Consider the following 14,736-nt stretch of genomic DNA (forward strand, 5'->3'; position numbering starts at 1 on the left):
TGAGGGTGCCTTCCTGGAATATTTGCACGAATTTCTAAGTTGTTGGGTGGTTCCACACTTCTTGATAGCGCAAAATGTAGGCGATATGCTCCGAAACGATCTCAACAACATGATCTTCCCCGTGGAGGAATTCCTCTCCATGATCTTCCAAATGGGAATTTTGTGCACAGAGCTGTCGGAGAGAAAATCAAAAGTTAAAACGGGTCAATGACCCCAGTTTTAATGCTCAATCTTAACAAGTTTTGCACCATCGGATGACCATTTTCCAGGGCTTTCTTCTCGTATAAAACGTAATGCTCGTGACGATTTATGAGGCAGGGCCAGCGACCAGGAAGTGGACCTGCTAGTCTCCGCCCCCCCCCCTCCCTCCCTCCTGATGGTGCATGCACTGTGTGAATAATGGGCAACAACACACACGGCGCGTGTTGACGAATAGAAACAAAAATAATTATGTTCAATCCAAAATGGCCAGGAAAAATAAATATTTCAGCCAAACTCCTGGAACTAAAAATGCTAGAGTTTGCCTCGATCGAACATCTAACACATGTACGTGCAAGTACATTCAAGTCCTAGTCGAGTGAGTTTGTACGTTTCGAAAAAGGATTTTCCTTGCATTTTCCCGGCAATGTCGGGAACTAAGAATGCTAGAGTTTGCCTCGATCGACGAACATCTAACACATATTTATGTACGTACAAGTACATTCAAGTCCTAGTCGAATGAGTTTGTACGTTTCGTATAAGGATTTTCCTTGCATTTTCCCGGCAATGGCGACCAGGTGTGCTGCTGGATGCATTTGATCATTTCAGTTTGATAAAATCATGGAGGAAGATAAAAATGAAGTATTTTAGCTAAAATTATCGAATCATTTAGCGGCCGCACGGCCCCGGCATCTCTCATAATTATTAGTCATTTCAGTCGGTAAATTTAAAGTTTTCAACCTATATATTAGGCTCAGCCTTGCTAAGCACAAATTGGCGCTGTCGCAAAGAAAGTTAAAAATATACGTTGATCAATAAAACCACCACTCTGCCCTCAAAGGAGAACCATACAGGAAAAAATAATGACAACTGGTTAGCATTTTTACAGCACACAAGCACTGTGGGGATGTGTAACCTACTTTATAATACCACCCTAAATCTATACATTCTGCATAATATACATAATATAAAGTTACATGAATAAACAGTACACAACTAATAATTTAAGGAACGTTAGAATTGGTAAGAAACAAAACTCGTTCAGATCACGGTCGAATGACGATGATAGTAGAAGACATCACTTGAAAAATTCTGTCTGAAATATCATATTTTTTTTGAGAAATAAATAATCTTATTTGATTTTGTGTTTAGTTATCGCTCAGTGAGCGTTTTGTTCATTTTCCCTTTTGCATCGATGTCATGCAAAAAATGTGAATTGTTTTTTTAACTATTTTCTCGGGACCCAGATGGCCAATAGATCTCAAGCTTCTACAGGTTTGTCAGCTTATACTGGTGGATTACATAAAGTGCCAACACTGCCAGCAATTGTTTTGTCAGCAAAACCAATTCTGTAATGTTCCTTTAAAATACAACAATTTATTATACAATACAGTACATACAAATAATTATAGTTTCAGTTGTGATTCGCACATTATTTCAGAAAACGATGAAGCCTTAAACCTGTCTAACATTATACTTGAAACGGATTTCCCAAAATACCTGGATTAGTTTACCCAAACTTAAACAGCTTTTATAGACAATTTTGGAGACACCCGACTGCAGTGACGCTACGAGTCGCAGACACGAGTTGTTTGTCCAACAATGTCTTACGATCCCTATTGATATGTGAACATTCAAATGTGAATGTCTTTTCGTCTTTGGAGATTGACTGGTTGCCTGTAAATCTTGCCCAGTGCGACATTAGAAACCCTACCCCCCCCCCCTCCACCAGGTAAATAATACATTAGCATGGATTGTAAAAACTAATGGGCCGAGCGAATCCCGCACGTACTCGAACGAAGACTGTAACTAGGACAAAGACTGTATTTTTTATATGAAACCAAATCTTCTTTTAGAATTATATTTTATACAAAATTCTTGAGAAACAGAAAACATACCCATATTATATTGATTTTAAGAACAATTAAAATGCAGGCATACGACTCACGAGTGAAGAGGAAAAGAGAAAAACGGGCAAGGAAAAAAAGAAAAGATAATATTCCTATACTTTTGTAAACATAATGTAAAGAGAGAAAAAAGGAAAAATCAAAACCCCAAAAGAGGAAATCCGCTTAAAAGAGGAAATCTCACATGCCTGGATAATTTAAATATTGGGTTTTCTTTGTTGGTTTCTTAAATTTATTTTCATTTCATATTATTTCATCGATTAATGTTACTTTCCCAGTAAGAATTATATTGAGTTTTTTTTTTTTTTTTTGCAATAAATTCCTTTACACAGTTATTTATTTTTTAGCAATAAATTCCTTTACATAGTTATAAAAAATTAAAAAACAGAATCAGTGACCGCACAAAGCGGAGCGCTCCCCCATTTTGAAAACATTCCCCCATTTTGAGAGTAAAAAATATTTACACGAGATGAATTGACTCCCAAAATGGTGGAAATGGCATAAATAGTGATCTCTGTGGTACATAATACCTTTCTATTGATGATAAACAGACCGCACTGGTTGCTGGCAAGGACAGCCTTATTTTAGCAAACATTCAATCGCAAAATATTCAATTTTATGTTATGTTCAAATTCAACATTTCTACGAATTTGACACTATTTTTGAATATTTGTTTAACAATGTAACATACTGTTTGGCTATCTGTTTTTTGTTTTTTGTTTCCTTTGCGTTAATGAATTCCCTCCCCTTTAGTTTTCCAACCCTTGCTGGCAAAAAAATCAATCTGTGACGTATCCAGACGCATATTGTGTGGAGGTGCGTTCCGCGATGTGCAAGGGGTCAATTACTAATTATGACAACTGGCGAATGTGGCCATAAAAATCAAGACACTTTGGGTGAACTTCAAGGAGCTGGCGGTGTTCCAAGTCGCATCATCATTAGCAAGATCGGCATAAGTGCCTGCAGAGAGAGAGAGAAAGAGAGATTGACACCGTTTATTGTGAATGTATCAGGGCCCAATTTCATAGAGCTGCTTAACGGTCGATTTTGTGCTTAACGGGTGCACCTAGCAAGTTTTTCATTTCATAGCTTTGCTTAAGCAAGGTTTTTTGCTTAAAACGGCGAGGCAAGCAAGCAAAAAGGGTCCTTAAAGCCCCATTGCTTAAGCACCCTGTTTAAGCGCCGTGCCCAGTTTCAAAGAGCTGCATCCCGTAACGGTCGATTTTGTGCTTAACGGGCGCACCTAGCAAGTTTTTCATTTCATAGCTTTGCTTAAGCAAGGTTTTTTGCTTAAAACGGCGAGGCAAGCAAGCAAAAAGGGTCCTTAAAGCCCCATTGCTTAAGCACCCTGTTTAAGCGCCGGGCCCAGTTTCAAAGAGCTGCATCCCGTAACGGTCGATTTTGTGCTTAACGGGCGCACCTAGCAAATTTTTCATTTCATACCCTTGTTTAAGCAAGGTTTTATGCTTACATAGGTAAGCAAACAAAATGGGTCATTAAAGCCTCTATTTTGCTTAAGCACCCTATTCACACAGCGCATAGTGCAACACTCATTGCAAACGATGTTATTGTGCCGGCACAGCGGTGATTGTACGTGCGTTTGTATGGTAGGTGTAGCGAATAAACGAGTGTCTAAATTGCTTCAGAATCATGCTGTACAATGTATTATCTTCTTGTTTACTTTCAAGTTAGTGTGTACAACTTTCCAGGGGCACTTTGAACCATTACAAAAATACATATCAGACACAGAAGGTGATGATTTTTTTTTTTCGCCACTCGAGTGCACTCCGCATTTATTTCGCCCGCCATTTTGTCAGCACCTTCTTCGTTTTCGCTTAAGCAAACGACCTAAAATGTTGCGAGCGCAGTTTGTTTACGTGTTTAAGCTAGCAACCGCTGGTGAAATAGGTTTACGCTTAAGCAATTTTTGTTGCTACGTTAAACCAACTTATTTGCTTACCGTTAAGCAGCCCTAGGCCATGCACACAGTGCAAAATACACTGCCTTCTTCTGTTTTGCTTAAGCAAACCATGGAGGAAGGAATAGAAGGAGCTCCAACGAAGGGACTTCAAAAGTCGAACCTGCGGTACCGCGGTCGTTTAACAACACCTCGTAATCACCGACATACCTCATACAGACAATGGGCGAACTGGCGTATGTGAGCTGTACTTGTGCGCACTTGGTTCTTCACTCAACCATGGTGTCGTATGTCGTATGGATATAATACAGAAAAACAACTTTTTTGAGACCTGATAAAAATTGTGTACACTTGTGCTCACCAAATCGAAAAACATAATTGAATACCAACCACCCTCATGTGCTAATACCCAAATTTTGAACCACCGCTAGTGACCGGAAAGTAAAAAAAAAAATGGAAAAATATGCCATGATATTTCAGTGAAACACCACAAACGGTAACTGAAAACGTGTATATTATTCACAATTCTTGTCTCCAATGATTCAACTTTACACGAAGGCAACGGTGCAGAGCGGCGGTACCGCACGTTCTGTACAAAGAGATCTAATCCTGCTCGTTAATCGGCCGTCCAGCTGGAGGTCTCCTATCTTTTTCCACTGGTTAGACGGGGGCATTGTCAGGGTATTCTTTCGTTACTCTGCGGTTTTGCGGGTCGTTCGAGCTCCTTCTATTCCTTCCTCCATGAGCAAACGATCTAAAATCTCCGCGCGCAGATTGTTTACGTGCTTAAGCTCATGTACGTTTAGCATGGAATCCGAATGGTTTTAAGCAATTATTTTTGCTACGTTAAGCGAAAAAATTTGCTTACCGTTATGCAGCTCTATGAAATTGGGCCCAGTTGGGTGTTGCGAAGGAAAAGTAGGTATCAAAAGGTATATAATAATATTCCCCAAATCAAAAAACAAAACCCATTATTAGTGTTCACGGTGTTGAAGGGACACGTTGCCTTGGATCGGTCGAGTTGGTCAAATAAAAGCGTTTGAAAACGTTTGTTAGAAAATGCATATGCCTTGTGACGATGTTTTAAAAGTAGTATATAACGATCCAAACAAAATAATGTGCCTCGAAATAGCATGGTTTCCTTATACGTCGTGAACTAACTCCATGAGTCAAGTTTTTGACTCCATATTAGTTCGCAAAGTACAAGGAAAACCACACAATTTCGAGGCATGTTTGTGTGCATGGATCATTAAGTTCTACTTTTAAAGCAACCATTATCGATTTCATAACAAACGGTTCCAAACGCTCTTCATGGACCAACTCGACCGATCCGAGGCAACGTGTCCCTTTAACCGATTGCAAGTTTGTATACATTTGGTTTTGAAACGTTTTAATGAACATGGATGGATTCTTCGCCCGAAAAATACCTTCACAATTTTAGGCCTATAATTATAGGCTCCTAATCTAAATAATTGTATCTTTCGGGACAGTTTTGCCTATAAATCAGTCGTTGACAAAAGTTAAACGAGGCCCAAACCCTAGTTTAAGTTTCGGTCACTGTTAACAGAAGACATTTTTCTCCTAACAAAGAGTGGAAATTCCCATAGTTGTTTATGCATTTTGTTTCCGTGTCAGTGTGCTGCCAATTTCACTTTAGCAAACATGCGCAGTTGTGTATTATTAGTTTAATATAATTCTATTGATATACAAAGTCCGCTCAGTTGCAATGAAACATTACGTTGGTTAAATCCCTATATAGGGTTCGAATCCCCAGCCGTGACACGTGTGTCCAAAGCAAGACACTTGGGGTGGGACGTAAAGCCATTGCTCCCACGTGTTGTGTAACGCATGTAAGAGAACCCACTATCGAAAAGAGAAGGGGTTCGCCCCGGTGTTCCTGGCTGTGGCTGCTAAATGCGTCATAGCACCTTGTAAACCCTTGAAAGTTGCTACATAATTGAGTCTCAGAATTCATAACTTCAATAACCTATCTTTCTGAAAGTTTGTATAAACTCAGCGCCTCGAGTTACACCTTGTTGGTAGGTACGTGCGCTATATAAGACTTCGATATTATTATTATTTGTATTATCATTATTAAATTGTCTGACTTTTGGAGAGGTTTGATCACCAAAACAACGTATTACTAAAATAGCGCTCACGGGCGTCTCAAAGCGCTTATACCATTATTTTTTTCCAGATATGGTTTTTTTCAGAAATGGTTTTGAGACCCTTTTTTGATGTACAACCTTGAAGGCCCGAGTGTTAACAATTGGTGCTGCGGCGGTTTCAACCACCGTGCCGGTGTGGCAGAAGATTCTGTTCCCAAGAGATTATGTCTCATGCCGAGCTGTGTACAAACTATTTCCGATAGAGCCCTCTTTTGAATCCTCCTCCTTCGGCCCACGTGGGGGACAGAATCTCCGGTGGACATCATTACTTCCCTGTGACACGTGGAAACACCTGGAACCTCTTCTCATACACTGTGTGCATTAAACATCACACAGGACCAACGGCTTTACATCCCATCCGAAGAACGAAGCAATCAACGGTTAAGTATCTCACGAACACTATAGTTCCAAAACCGGGACCGAAACCCACTACACTCTGCTGTTCAGAAACACTATAAGAGCTCTAGTCCAGCCGTTGCCCTTTCGGCCACGACACCCCAATCAGTGACTGCTTACCATATAGCTTCTGATAACCCTATGTTCAGAAAAAACTGTTGGTTTACACACATAGGATTAGGGTTCGGGTTGTGGATGGGGTTAAGATCAGAAAAATACACTTGGGTGTCGGAGCATGTACGAAACATATGTCGGAACAACAGGCGGGGTGTGACCATTGCATCAATGTTGGTCTATACCCGAGTACTTTTTAACTTTCGTTATTCTTTAGTATAAATACCTGTTTTAGATTTAGTGCGGCGAATGTTCACTGTCACGTGATTATTTGCACTCCTAACGGCAATACCTGAGGCCTCACATCTATATTTTTGGACCTCGTCACTTAACGGCACAGAGAATGACGCAGATGTTGTGAAGGTATTGTTGACTTTATAACGATCTGCAATCAAAACACAAAGAGGATATAAACAACAAAACAATGAATTAGTCTTGACCACCAATTTGTGAGATTTTATCGAACTTTTTTTGTTTTATGTAAAAGAGCGGCCGTTTAATACAGAATCACCACTGACTCTTGTATTCCCATTCAAAAGTATACACAATTGTCGCACAAGTCGTGTGCTTGCAGATGCCTTGAATTCGAGACTTAATTCAGCTGAGGTCTCTTATTCAATTCAAATAATTGTAGTGAGAAATTATTTCTTTCTAAAAATCTACCTTACTTCAGAGGGAGCCGTTTCTCACATTGTTTTATAAAAGCTCTACATTTCTCGTTACAAAGTAAGTTTTTATGCTAACGAGTATTTTTAAGTAATTACCAATAGTGTCCAATGCCTATTAACGTTGTTTTTTGGTAATAGAAAGTTTCAATTTTGTTTTTAAACCACCGGAATCACTTCTCATCACTTACCTGTGATTAATGAACTTTCTGGTACAACTTGTAGCTCCTGGCGAGTTTCTGTATTGCTAACTGGTTCTGCCTGGTTTGTTCCAGAGAGGCGGATGATTGTTATATTCACTGCGGGTTTTGCGTTCTCTACAACGCAAGTCAGATTGTATGACTTTGTGACAGTCACGTCACAAGTTGCGTTGTTGATGTCACAGCCAATCACACGAGGTCGAGATGTCTCAGGTGTAACTATTTAAAAAAACAGGGGTGTGGGAAACAACACTTATGACAATTGGAAAGTCGTCATTTTCAAACCTCTTCTTAAAATGGTTATTAATACTTTTAGATGCCATTTTGTTTTGAATGAAAAGCAGCAAGTGGAGGCATTAGCTTAGAAGGTAAAAGATTGCCGTAAAAATTACGGGTGCAGTTTTTATTGCAACTTTGGGGACTCTCTGAACGACGGATGATCTATGTCCTATGGCCGTCAGCAGAAATGTCAGAAGCCTGACACTTACAAAGAACAGACGGTTCCACTAATATCACAGCTATGGTTAGATGTTGGTTTAGGTCTGTATTACACATGGGATAGTATGTGCTTTGTAGTTTTTTTGCACACGTGCGCAAAGGGTTCTGATGCCCCCCAGGGTTCTGATGACCCCCTCTCCGTTATGTGGAATGGTCCAATATAGGATACCGATGAATTTGACTCCACCAAAGCCACGACACTTTGGAGAAATGGCTTATCATTTAGAGGATTGATTTATTCAGGTACCCCCAAGAGGTTAAAGGGCAAATCACCAAGAACTAACATTGCTACTTTAAACGAATCTGATCAAGTGATCTTTTGTCAGCAGTCTGTAGCCTATACCTTTCACTTTAACTGGAACTTCCCCGATCTGTACCATTCTTCCTTTAGGCTTGAGCTTAAAGACATAATTTCCCTCCATCGAGTCAGTGATGTTGTGAATGGCCAAGGAGAAGTTGCCGTCTACGTCATACACGCCCTCAGGGAGACCCTCTTTTACGTTGACCCGGCCTTGCCAGTGTGAGACCAAGAGGAATGGGGTTGTCCGTCCGTTGAAATACCAGTACATGGCATCCACGCTCTCCAGAGAGAATTGTTTAGAGGTGATAATGGGGCAGTGGATGTACCCCTGGCTGCCTCTCTCGAGGTACGTTATGGCCTGGACGCTGGCAACTATAAAGAGTGCAATTTATTAACAATTATAGTACTACAAATAAAAATGTCATTGTTTGGCATTGTCCATTGATGTTCAACATAGTTTCTTGTTTGTTAGATGTAGACAATGGTTATCTAGAAGGGAACCTTTCTCAAAGTCAACCATGATATGTGGCCCATTGCAACTAGTACTATAAACATAATAAAAATACACGGCTATTAAATTTGTACTCACGAAGTTTGCCCAGAAACATCATCCAATATCTAAGCTCCATTTTTTCCCCGTTCTGACTGAAATTACTTCGAAAGACAAATGTGGCAAAAGGCCCAATGTAGTATGCTGTTGAACAAGAGGTGCACCATCGGGTAGCAAATAGCGAATGATTGCAAGCAAACGTTGTAGCATGTTGGTTAACAATAACACTCAGCTAGTTATGACAACATCATTCGTGAGGTGAATTCCAACATCTGATTGCGCAAGGGTGGGAAATCCGTAACGTCATTGGGGATTTCCCCAATCATTATACGGCTTTGCCCATCATTATTTTGAGTACGGCGCCCTCTTGATGTCAAAAGAAGACACGTTCGCTCGATTCGGTCCATCGCTGTGAAAACTATGCCTTTGATATTAAATTTACTTCAAAACCAATGGCCTTTAAAAATTACTTGTCATGGAACACTGCACATGTTTATCATGTATACAGTTTGAAGAAACCATTCCCTTCAGTGGAATGTGATAAGAAACCCGCCTGCGCCAGGTTTTCTAAAAAACAGGGTCCACCTTTTGAAATTGCATTCACAGGTTAGTTTTGATGAAACCATCTACATTTAAAACAAAGAACGGTTCTAAAAACCAAAGGTATACTTTTCCTTTAATATAGGGGACCGGGGGGGGGGGGGGTGTGGTAAATTGAATCGGCTGGACTGAATAAGAACACATTAAGGGGTATGTATCTTTGGTAAGTCGGCCCTACTCCAAAAATTAATTTGATAGAGAGCACCGATGAGCGGTTGTTGATAAAGTATGGCATTTTGAGAAACAATTCCTTTCAAATTAATGTGGTTTTGAAGTCGGGAATTCATAAACATTTCAACCTGAGAAACATTTCTGCATGAAACGTTTCTCAGATGGTGTATTTCGATTACAGGTTAAAACCGTTATTCTCCCTGCGTGGACATAACCGTTCCAGAATTTTGGCAATATCTCAAAAGAACTACCATCTTTGGAAATTAAATTTTCACAGGTCAGTTTTATCGTATACTACATTTATTTCGTTCTTATAGACTTGTTCATGCTATTAAGAACAACCTCACTGATTTAGTTTTTGATACAAAAGACATGAACAGTGGCCATACCTAATACTGGGGGAAAGAAAACGAACCCCACAAAATTTATCTGATGTTGTTTATTTGTAATGAACAGAGCTTTTAGTCGCACAACAGTGCAACAAAATAGCATACAATAATGATTAAAGTAAATCAATTAATGTCAATACAAACCTCCTATGGATTTCTACAGTCACTAAGAATGTGAAATTGTCTGTTTCTCCTAATGAGTGGATTTTATGGAACCACCTTTAATAAAACCCTACCCTGACACTCAGTTCAGGTTCATTTATCTTCCACAGTATCAAACCAATAACAACAAAACCAATCAAAGACCCAAGCACAAGAATACAATGTTACTTTTAAATAGATTTGATGAAATGGATGCAAAACAAAATAAGACACAGACCCTTTGCCAATAGGGCCCCATCTCATAAAGGCTGCAAGCACACACTAGAAGAAGCATATTACCAGCCAACAAACGTTGTGACTGGTGCCACACTTATATTTTTGCTAAACAGCAACTTTCTGCTGAGCAGCTTTATGAAATATGGGCTAAGGTGACCTTGATCCTCCATTGTCCTTCTCGATCCTATTTCACTTCACAATAATACATTGGTAAACTTGACCCAGTGATAAATTATTGTTATTTGGGCGGACAGTCCTCAATCCTCCGCAACCTTCCAATTCACGAAAAGGATTTTTGAGAATCAAGCAGGGTAAGTGTTTAGAAGCAAAGTTTCAAACCATAAGTGCTGTGTGTCGTTTCCAATTAAGGAACTTCTCCCGAAAAGTAATCTACCTTAGGGCTATAAACCTTTCTGCTAAGCACTGTACTTCTGTTCTTATCTTAGCACATTTGTGCGCATACAAATTTTACAAAATTGGGCCAATATCACCATTCTTTTGATTTCCAAAGATCTTTACTCCCTATATTTAAAAAGTATATTAATATTAACTGTTTTTTTCTTCTTTTTAAATCAGCCGCAAGAAACAAACCGCTGGCTCAGTGCAATGAGGTTGTTAATTGCAATTTTCAATCCATACTAATCAAAAGGGCATTAAATTCAAAATGCCTATAAATTTGAAGAAGAAAAAAACAATCAAAATCAGCAAATTAATATTGAGATTATTATTATTATTTTTTTTTTAGAAAAACAATTACAATTGAGACCACTCTTGACCAATCAAAATCCATTTACCTGAAGGTCCAAAATATGCAAAAGCAATTTTTATGATCTTCTTTACAAACTTAAAAATTGTCCTTATAGTCCTGGGGTCGATTTCATAAAGAAAATCATAACTTAGGACTAGTCCTAGGACTCTTTAGTAGTTGTTAAAAACTTAAGGCTAGTCCTAAGTTAGGACGAGTAACTCATCCTTACTTGAGATAAGACTTGTCTTAACTCTTTGTGAAATCCACCACTGGACCCACAACACATGGTTTGTTCAGGATAGAATAAATTGACAAGGGTTTCACCATTTACACATTTACATTCCATCAAATACAAATGGGTGAGAGTCGTTGGTGAAATAGCCCAAGGCTGGGATTGTTTACCCTAGAAGACAGGACCAGTCCCATATGGAAATCAGAGTTTCCACAAAGCAACAAAAATAGTACTTAGCAAATTTATTTGAAAAGCAAATGTTAGCAAGATAACAGTCTTGTGCAGTTTGCATTACAGACCACTCTGCTAAAGTGAGCTTAGCAAAGTTTTGTGGTTCAAAAACCTTTTTTTTACTATTTATAAATTTGCGCCCAAGGCTCACTTTCATAAAGCTGCAAGAATGCTTCGGCAAATTAAACCCCTTAAGCCAAAGAAAAATTAGCAGGGCACCAGTCACAGGCAATACACATCACCTGGCAGCTGCTTTCTACTAAGCATGTGATTACATGTAATTCCAGCTAATCAAATCTGTGTGATTTTGAAGCAGCTCTACAAAAGTGTCCCCAGGATGCCATGGTCCTTGTGGACTTTCTTGAAACTCCATACCAGGGAAGAGTACATTTACAAGAAGTATTCCAGTTCGTATCGCACGTACTGATTCTTCTCATCGTTGGGGACCCGCGGGTAGCCGGCTACCAGTGAATCTTGTGCACCGATGTACAGCGTGTTGTAAATCTTCCAGTAGACGTCACGGACCTTCCTCGCCGGGTGGAACAAACCCTGGAGACACAACAGAGATAGCATTGGTAAGAGATGAAACATTTTAAGTTATCACACCAGCGCGAGTTGAGTCCCACTAAATTTAGCACTTTCGCGTCCCATACGCAGACGCGCTATATTTGTCCGTATTCCACAACACATGTGATATTGTATTTATCTAACCTAATTAAACCGCACTTTTGCGTCCCATATGCAGACGCGCTATATTTGTCCGTATTCCACAACACATGTGATATTGTATTTATCTAACCTAATTAAACCGCACTTTCGCGTCCCATACGCAGACGCGCTTTATTTGTCCGTATTCCACAACACATGTGATATTGTATTTATCTAACCTAATTAAACCGCACTTTCGCGTCCCATATGCAGACGCGCTATATTTGTCCGTATTCCACAACACATGTGATATTGTATTTATCTAACCTAATTAAACCGCACTTTCGCGTCCCATACGCAGACGCGCTATATTTGTCCGTATTCCACAACACATGTGATATTGTATTTATCTAACCTAATTAAACCGCACTTTCGCGTCCCATACGCAGACGCGCTATATATTTGTCCGTATTCCACAACACATGTGATATTGTATTTATCTAACCTAATTAAACCTCAGAACCATCTCTGCCCTCTGAGTACATTAATTATGGTCGAGTGGCTTGCGTAGAGCCATTGGACACTTCCGGTAAACAGTAATGTCCAAGGCCCACACTTCGTGTATCACAACTTCTATATTAAATAACAAACCTGTGAAAATTTAGGCTCAATTGGTCATCGGAGTCAGGAGAAAATAACGGGAAAACCCACCCTTGTTTCCGCACGTTTCGCTGTGTCATGACATGTGTTTAAAATAAATCCGTAATTCTCGATATTGAGAATTGATATTATTTAATGTTTTCTCAAAAAGTAAAGCATTTCATGGAATAATATTTCAAGAGAAGTCTTTCACCATTACCTTCTGTAAACCCTGTAAGTTATTTGTAAATCTGTGAACTTTTTTTTTTTTTTCTGTACCGAAGGGGTCCAATGGCTTTAAGGGTAGTGGACACTATTGGTAATTACTCAATATAATTATTAGCATAAAACCTTTCTTGATTACGAATAATGGGGAGAAGTTGATAGTATAAAACATTGTGAGAAACGGCTCCCTCTGAAGTGATGTAGTTTTCGAGTAATTTTCGAGTAATTTTCCATGAATTTGATTTTGATACCTCACATTTAGAATTTGAGGGCTTGAAATCAAGCATCTGAAAGCACACAACTTTGTGTGACAAGGATGTTTTTTCTTTCATAGTTATCTCGCAACACCGACGACCAATCGAGCTCAAATTTTCACAGGTTTGTTATTGTATGCATATGTTGAGATACACCAAGCGAGAAGACTGGTGTTTGACAATTACCAATAGTGCCTAGTGTCTTTTGGGATTCAAACCCACACCCTGATGGCTCAGCAACCACAACTCGAGTCCGATGCACTAAACCATGAATTGCCGGTTAATTCATGTTGGGCATCACGCTAACCCACTCACAAGAACAGTCTCAGCTTTCAGAGGTACATATTCACTGCTGTGTGAGGAGAAGCAATTACAACTATGTGTCTTCCTCAAGGACACAACCATCATGACTGGGATTCGAACCCACACCGTGATGACTTGGCTACCGGAACTTGAACCCGGTGCACTTGATCACTCAGCCATGTAAGTTCTTACCTGTAGTGCATACTGTAGCATCTTGTTAGCCCCGAGGCCGACGCGCATCCCTTCAATGGAGTCCATCACAGCCTGGATCACGTGGGGTGACGTCTCAAAGATGTTGGGCCAGACGAAGTTAAGAAGATGTACGAGGGCATCCTCACAGCCAAAACCGAAGACTCCCAACGACATGTGCTTGATGGCAGCGCACGCCGTCTGCCTGTGGACGAGGTCTCTGCAAAACCAATCAAAGATGAGCTAAAGGTCAATGTTTCAAAAACAATTCAAACGTTTTAAATAAGGGAATCAATGTGTGGCGAAGAGGTTTTTAACTCGTGGTTTAATCCCAACGAGGCCTGGTTCTTGATAATTTTACCGAGACAAAGTTGAGGTAAATTATCAAGAACCAGGCCCCGGCGGGTTTAAACCACTAATTGAAAACCGATTCAACACACTTTGATTCCCATTCATAAATACCTTTTCGGTAAAAAAACATCAACACTTATGGTCAAAAAGTAAAATAAATGCAAAAATTATCATTTTTTAATGATTTCTATAAACAACTCCTTACAAGGGAATGCAGTATCACGTGTTGAGGCACAACTGCTCTCGACCACTATGAATAAAGAATCTGTCTTATTAGCACTGGTGCAAACTCGCGTGTCACACCCATGTTTCAACACTTTTTAGTGGTCATAAACAAAGGTTTATACACACCCACGTGACGAGCTCTCCACCAATAGGAATAACGAAACTGTCTGAGGTATTTTAAAATAATTTTTCAACAAAATAGAGATGGTATTATGACAAGTCATAATATTTCAAGATG

General features: G+C 39.5%; 2 protein-coding genes across 3 annotated transcripts in view; both read right to left on the reverse strand.

The window, feature by feature from the left end:
• Positions 1-1,555: 1,555 nt before the first annotated feature.
• LOC117299852 lies at positions 1,556-9,199 on the reverse strand. The gene is made up of 5 exons (XM_033783406.1): positions 8,955-9,199; positions 8,408-8,737; positions 7,558-7,785; positions 6,928-7,086; positions 1,556-3,065 (listed from the first exon to the last, which is right to left on the reverse strand). The coding sequence occupies exons 1-5, from the start codon at positions 8,992-8,994 to the stop codon at positions 2,953-2,955; spliced, it is 870 nt and encodes a 289-aa protein (XP_033639297.1). The 5' UTR covers positions 8,995-9,199; the 3' UTR covers positions 1,556-2,952.
• Positions 9,200-11,395: 2,196 nt separating this feature from the next.
• Positions 11,396-14,736, reverse strand: part of LOC117299805 (splicing factor 3B subunit 1-like) — a 39,704-nt gene continuing 36,363 nt past the window's right edge. For both annotated transcript variants that reach the window (XM_033783328.1, XM_033783329.1), the window contains 2 exons: positions 13,926-14,142; positions 11,396-12,213 (listed from right to left, as the gene is read on the reverse strand). In XM_033783328.1, coding sequence (XP_033639219.1) covers positions 12,055-12,213; positions 13,926-14,142 — 376 coding nt within the window. In that variant the 3' untranslated portion in view covers positions 11,396-12,054. The remainder of the gene's footprint in view (positions 12,214-13,925; positions 14,143-14,736) is intronic.

Source organism: Asterias rubens, chromosome 15 (genome assembly GCF_902459465.1).
Source record: "Asterias rubens chromosome 15, eAstRub1.3, whole genome shotgun sequence".
NCBI lineage: Eukaryota > Metazoa > Echinodermata > Asteroidea > Forcipulatida > Asteriidae > Asterias > Asterias rubens.

What these genes read in the sequence shown, in the direction of transcription:
- LOC117299852 (XM_033783406.1), bottom strand. Translation starts at nt 8,994, where the DNA reads ATGGAGCTTAGATATTGGATGATGTTTCTGGGCAAACTTC. An exon ending in AGAAAGTTCATTAATCACAG is followed by an intron (nt 7,087 to 7,557) that starts GTAAGTGATGAG and finishes TTTTGATTGCAG; the next exon opens with ATCGTTATAAAGTCAACAAT. An exon ending in CCGCACTAAATCTAAAACAG is followed by an intron (nt 3,066 to 6,927) that starts GTATTTATACTA and finishes CTCTCTCTGCAG; the next exon opens with GCACTTATGCCGATCTTGCT.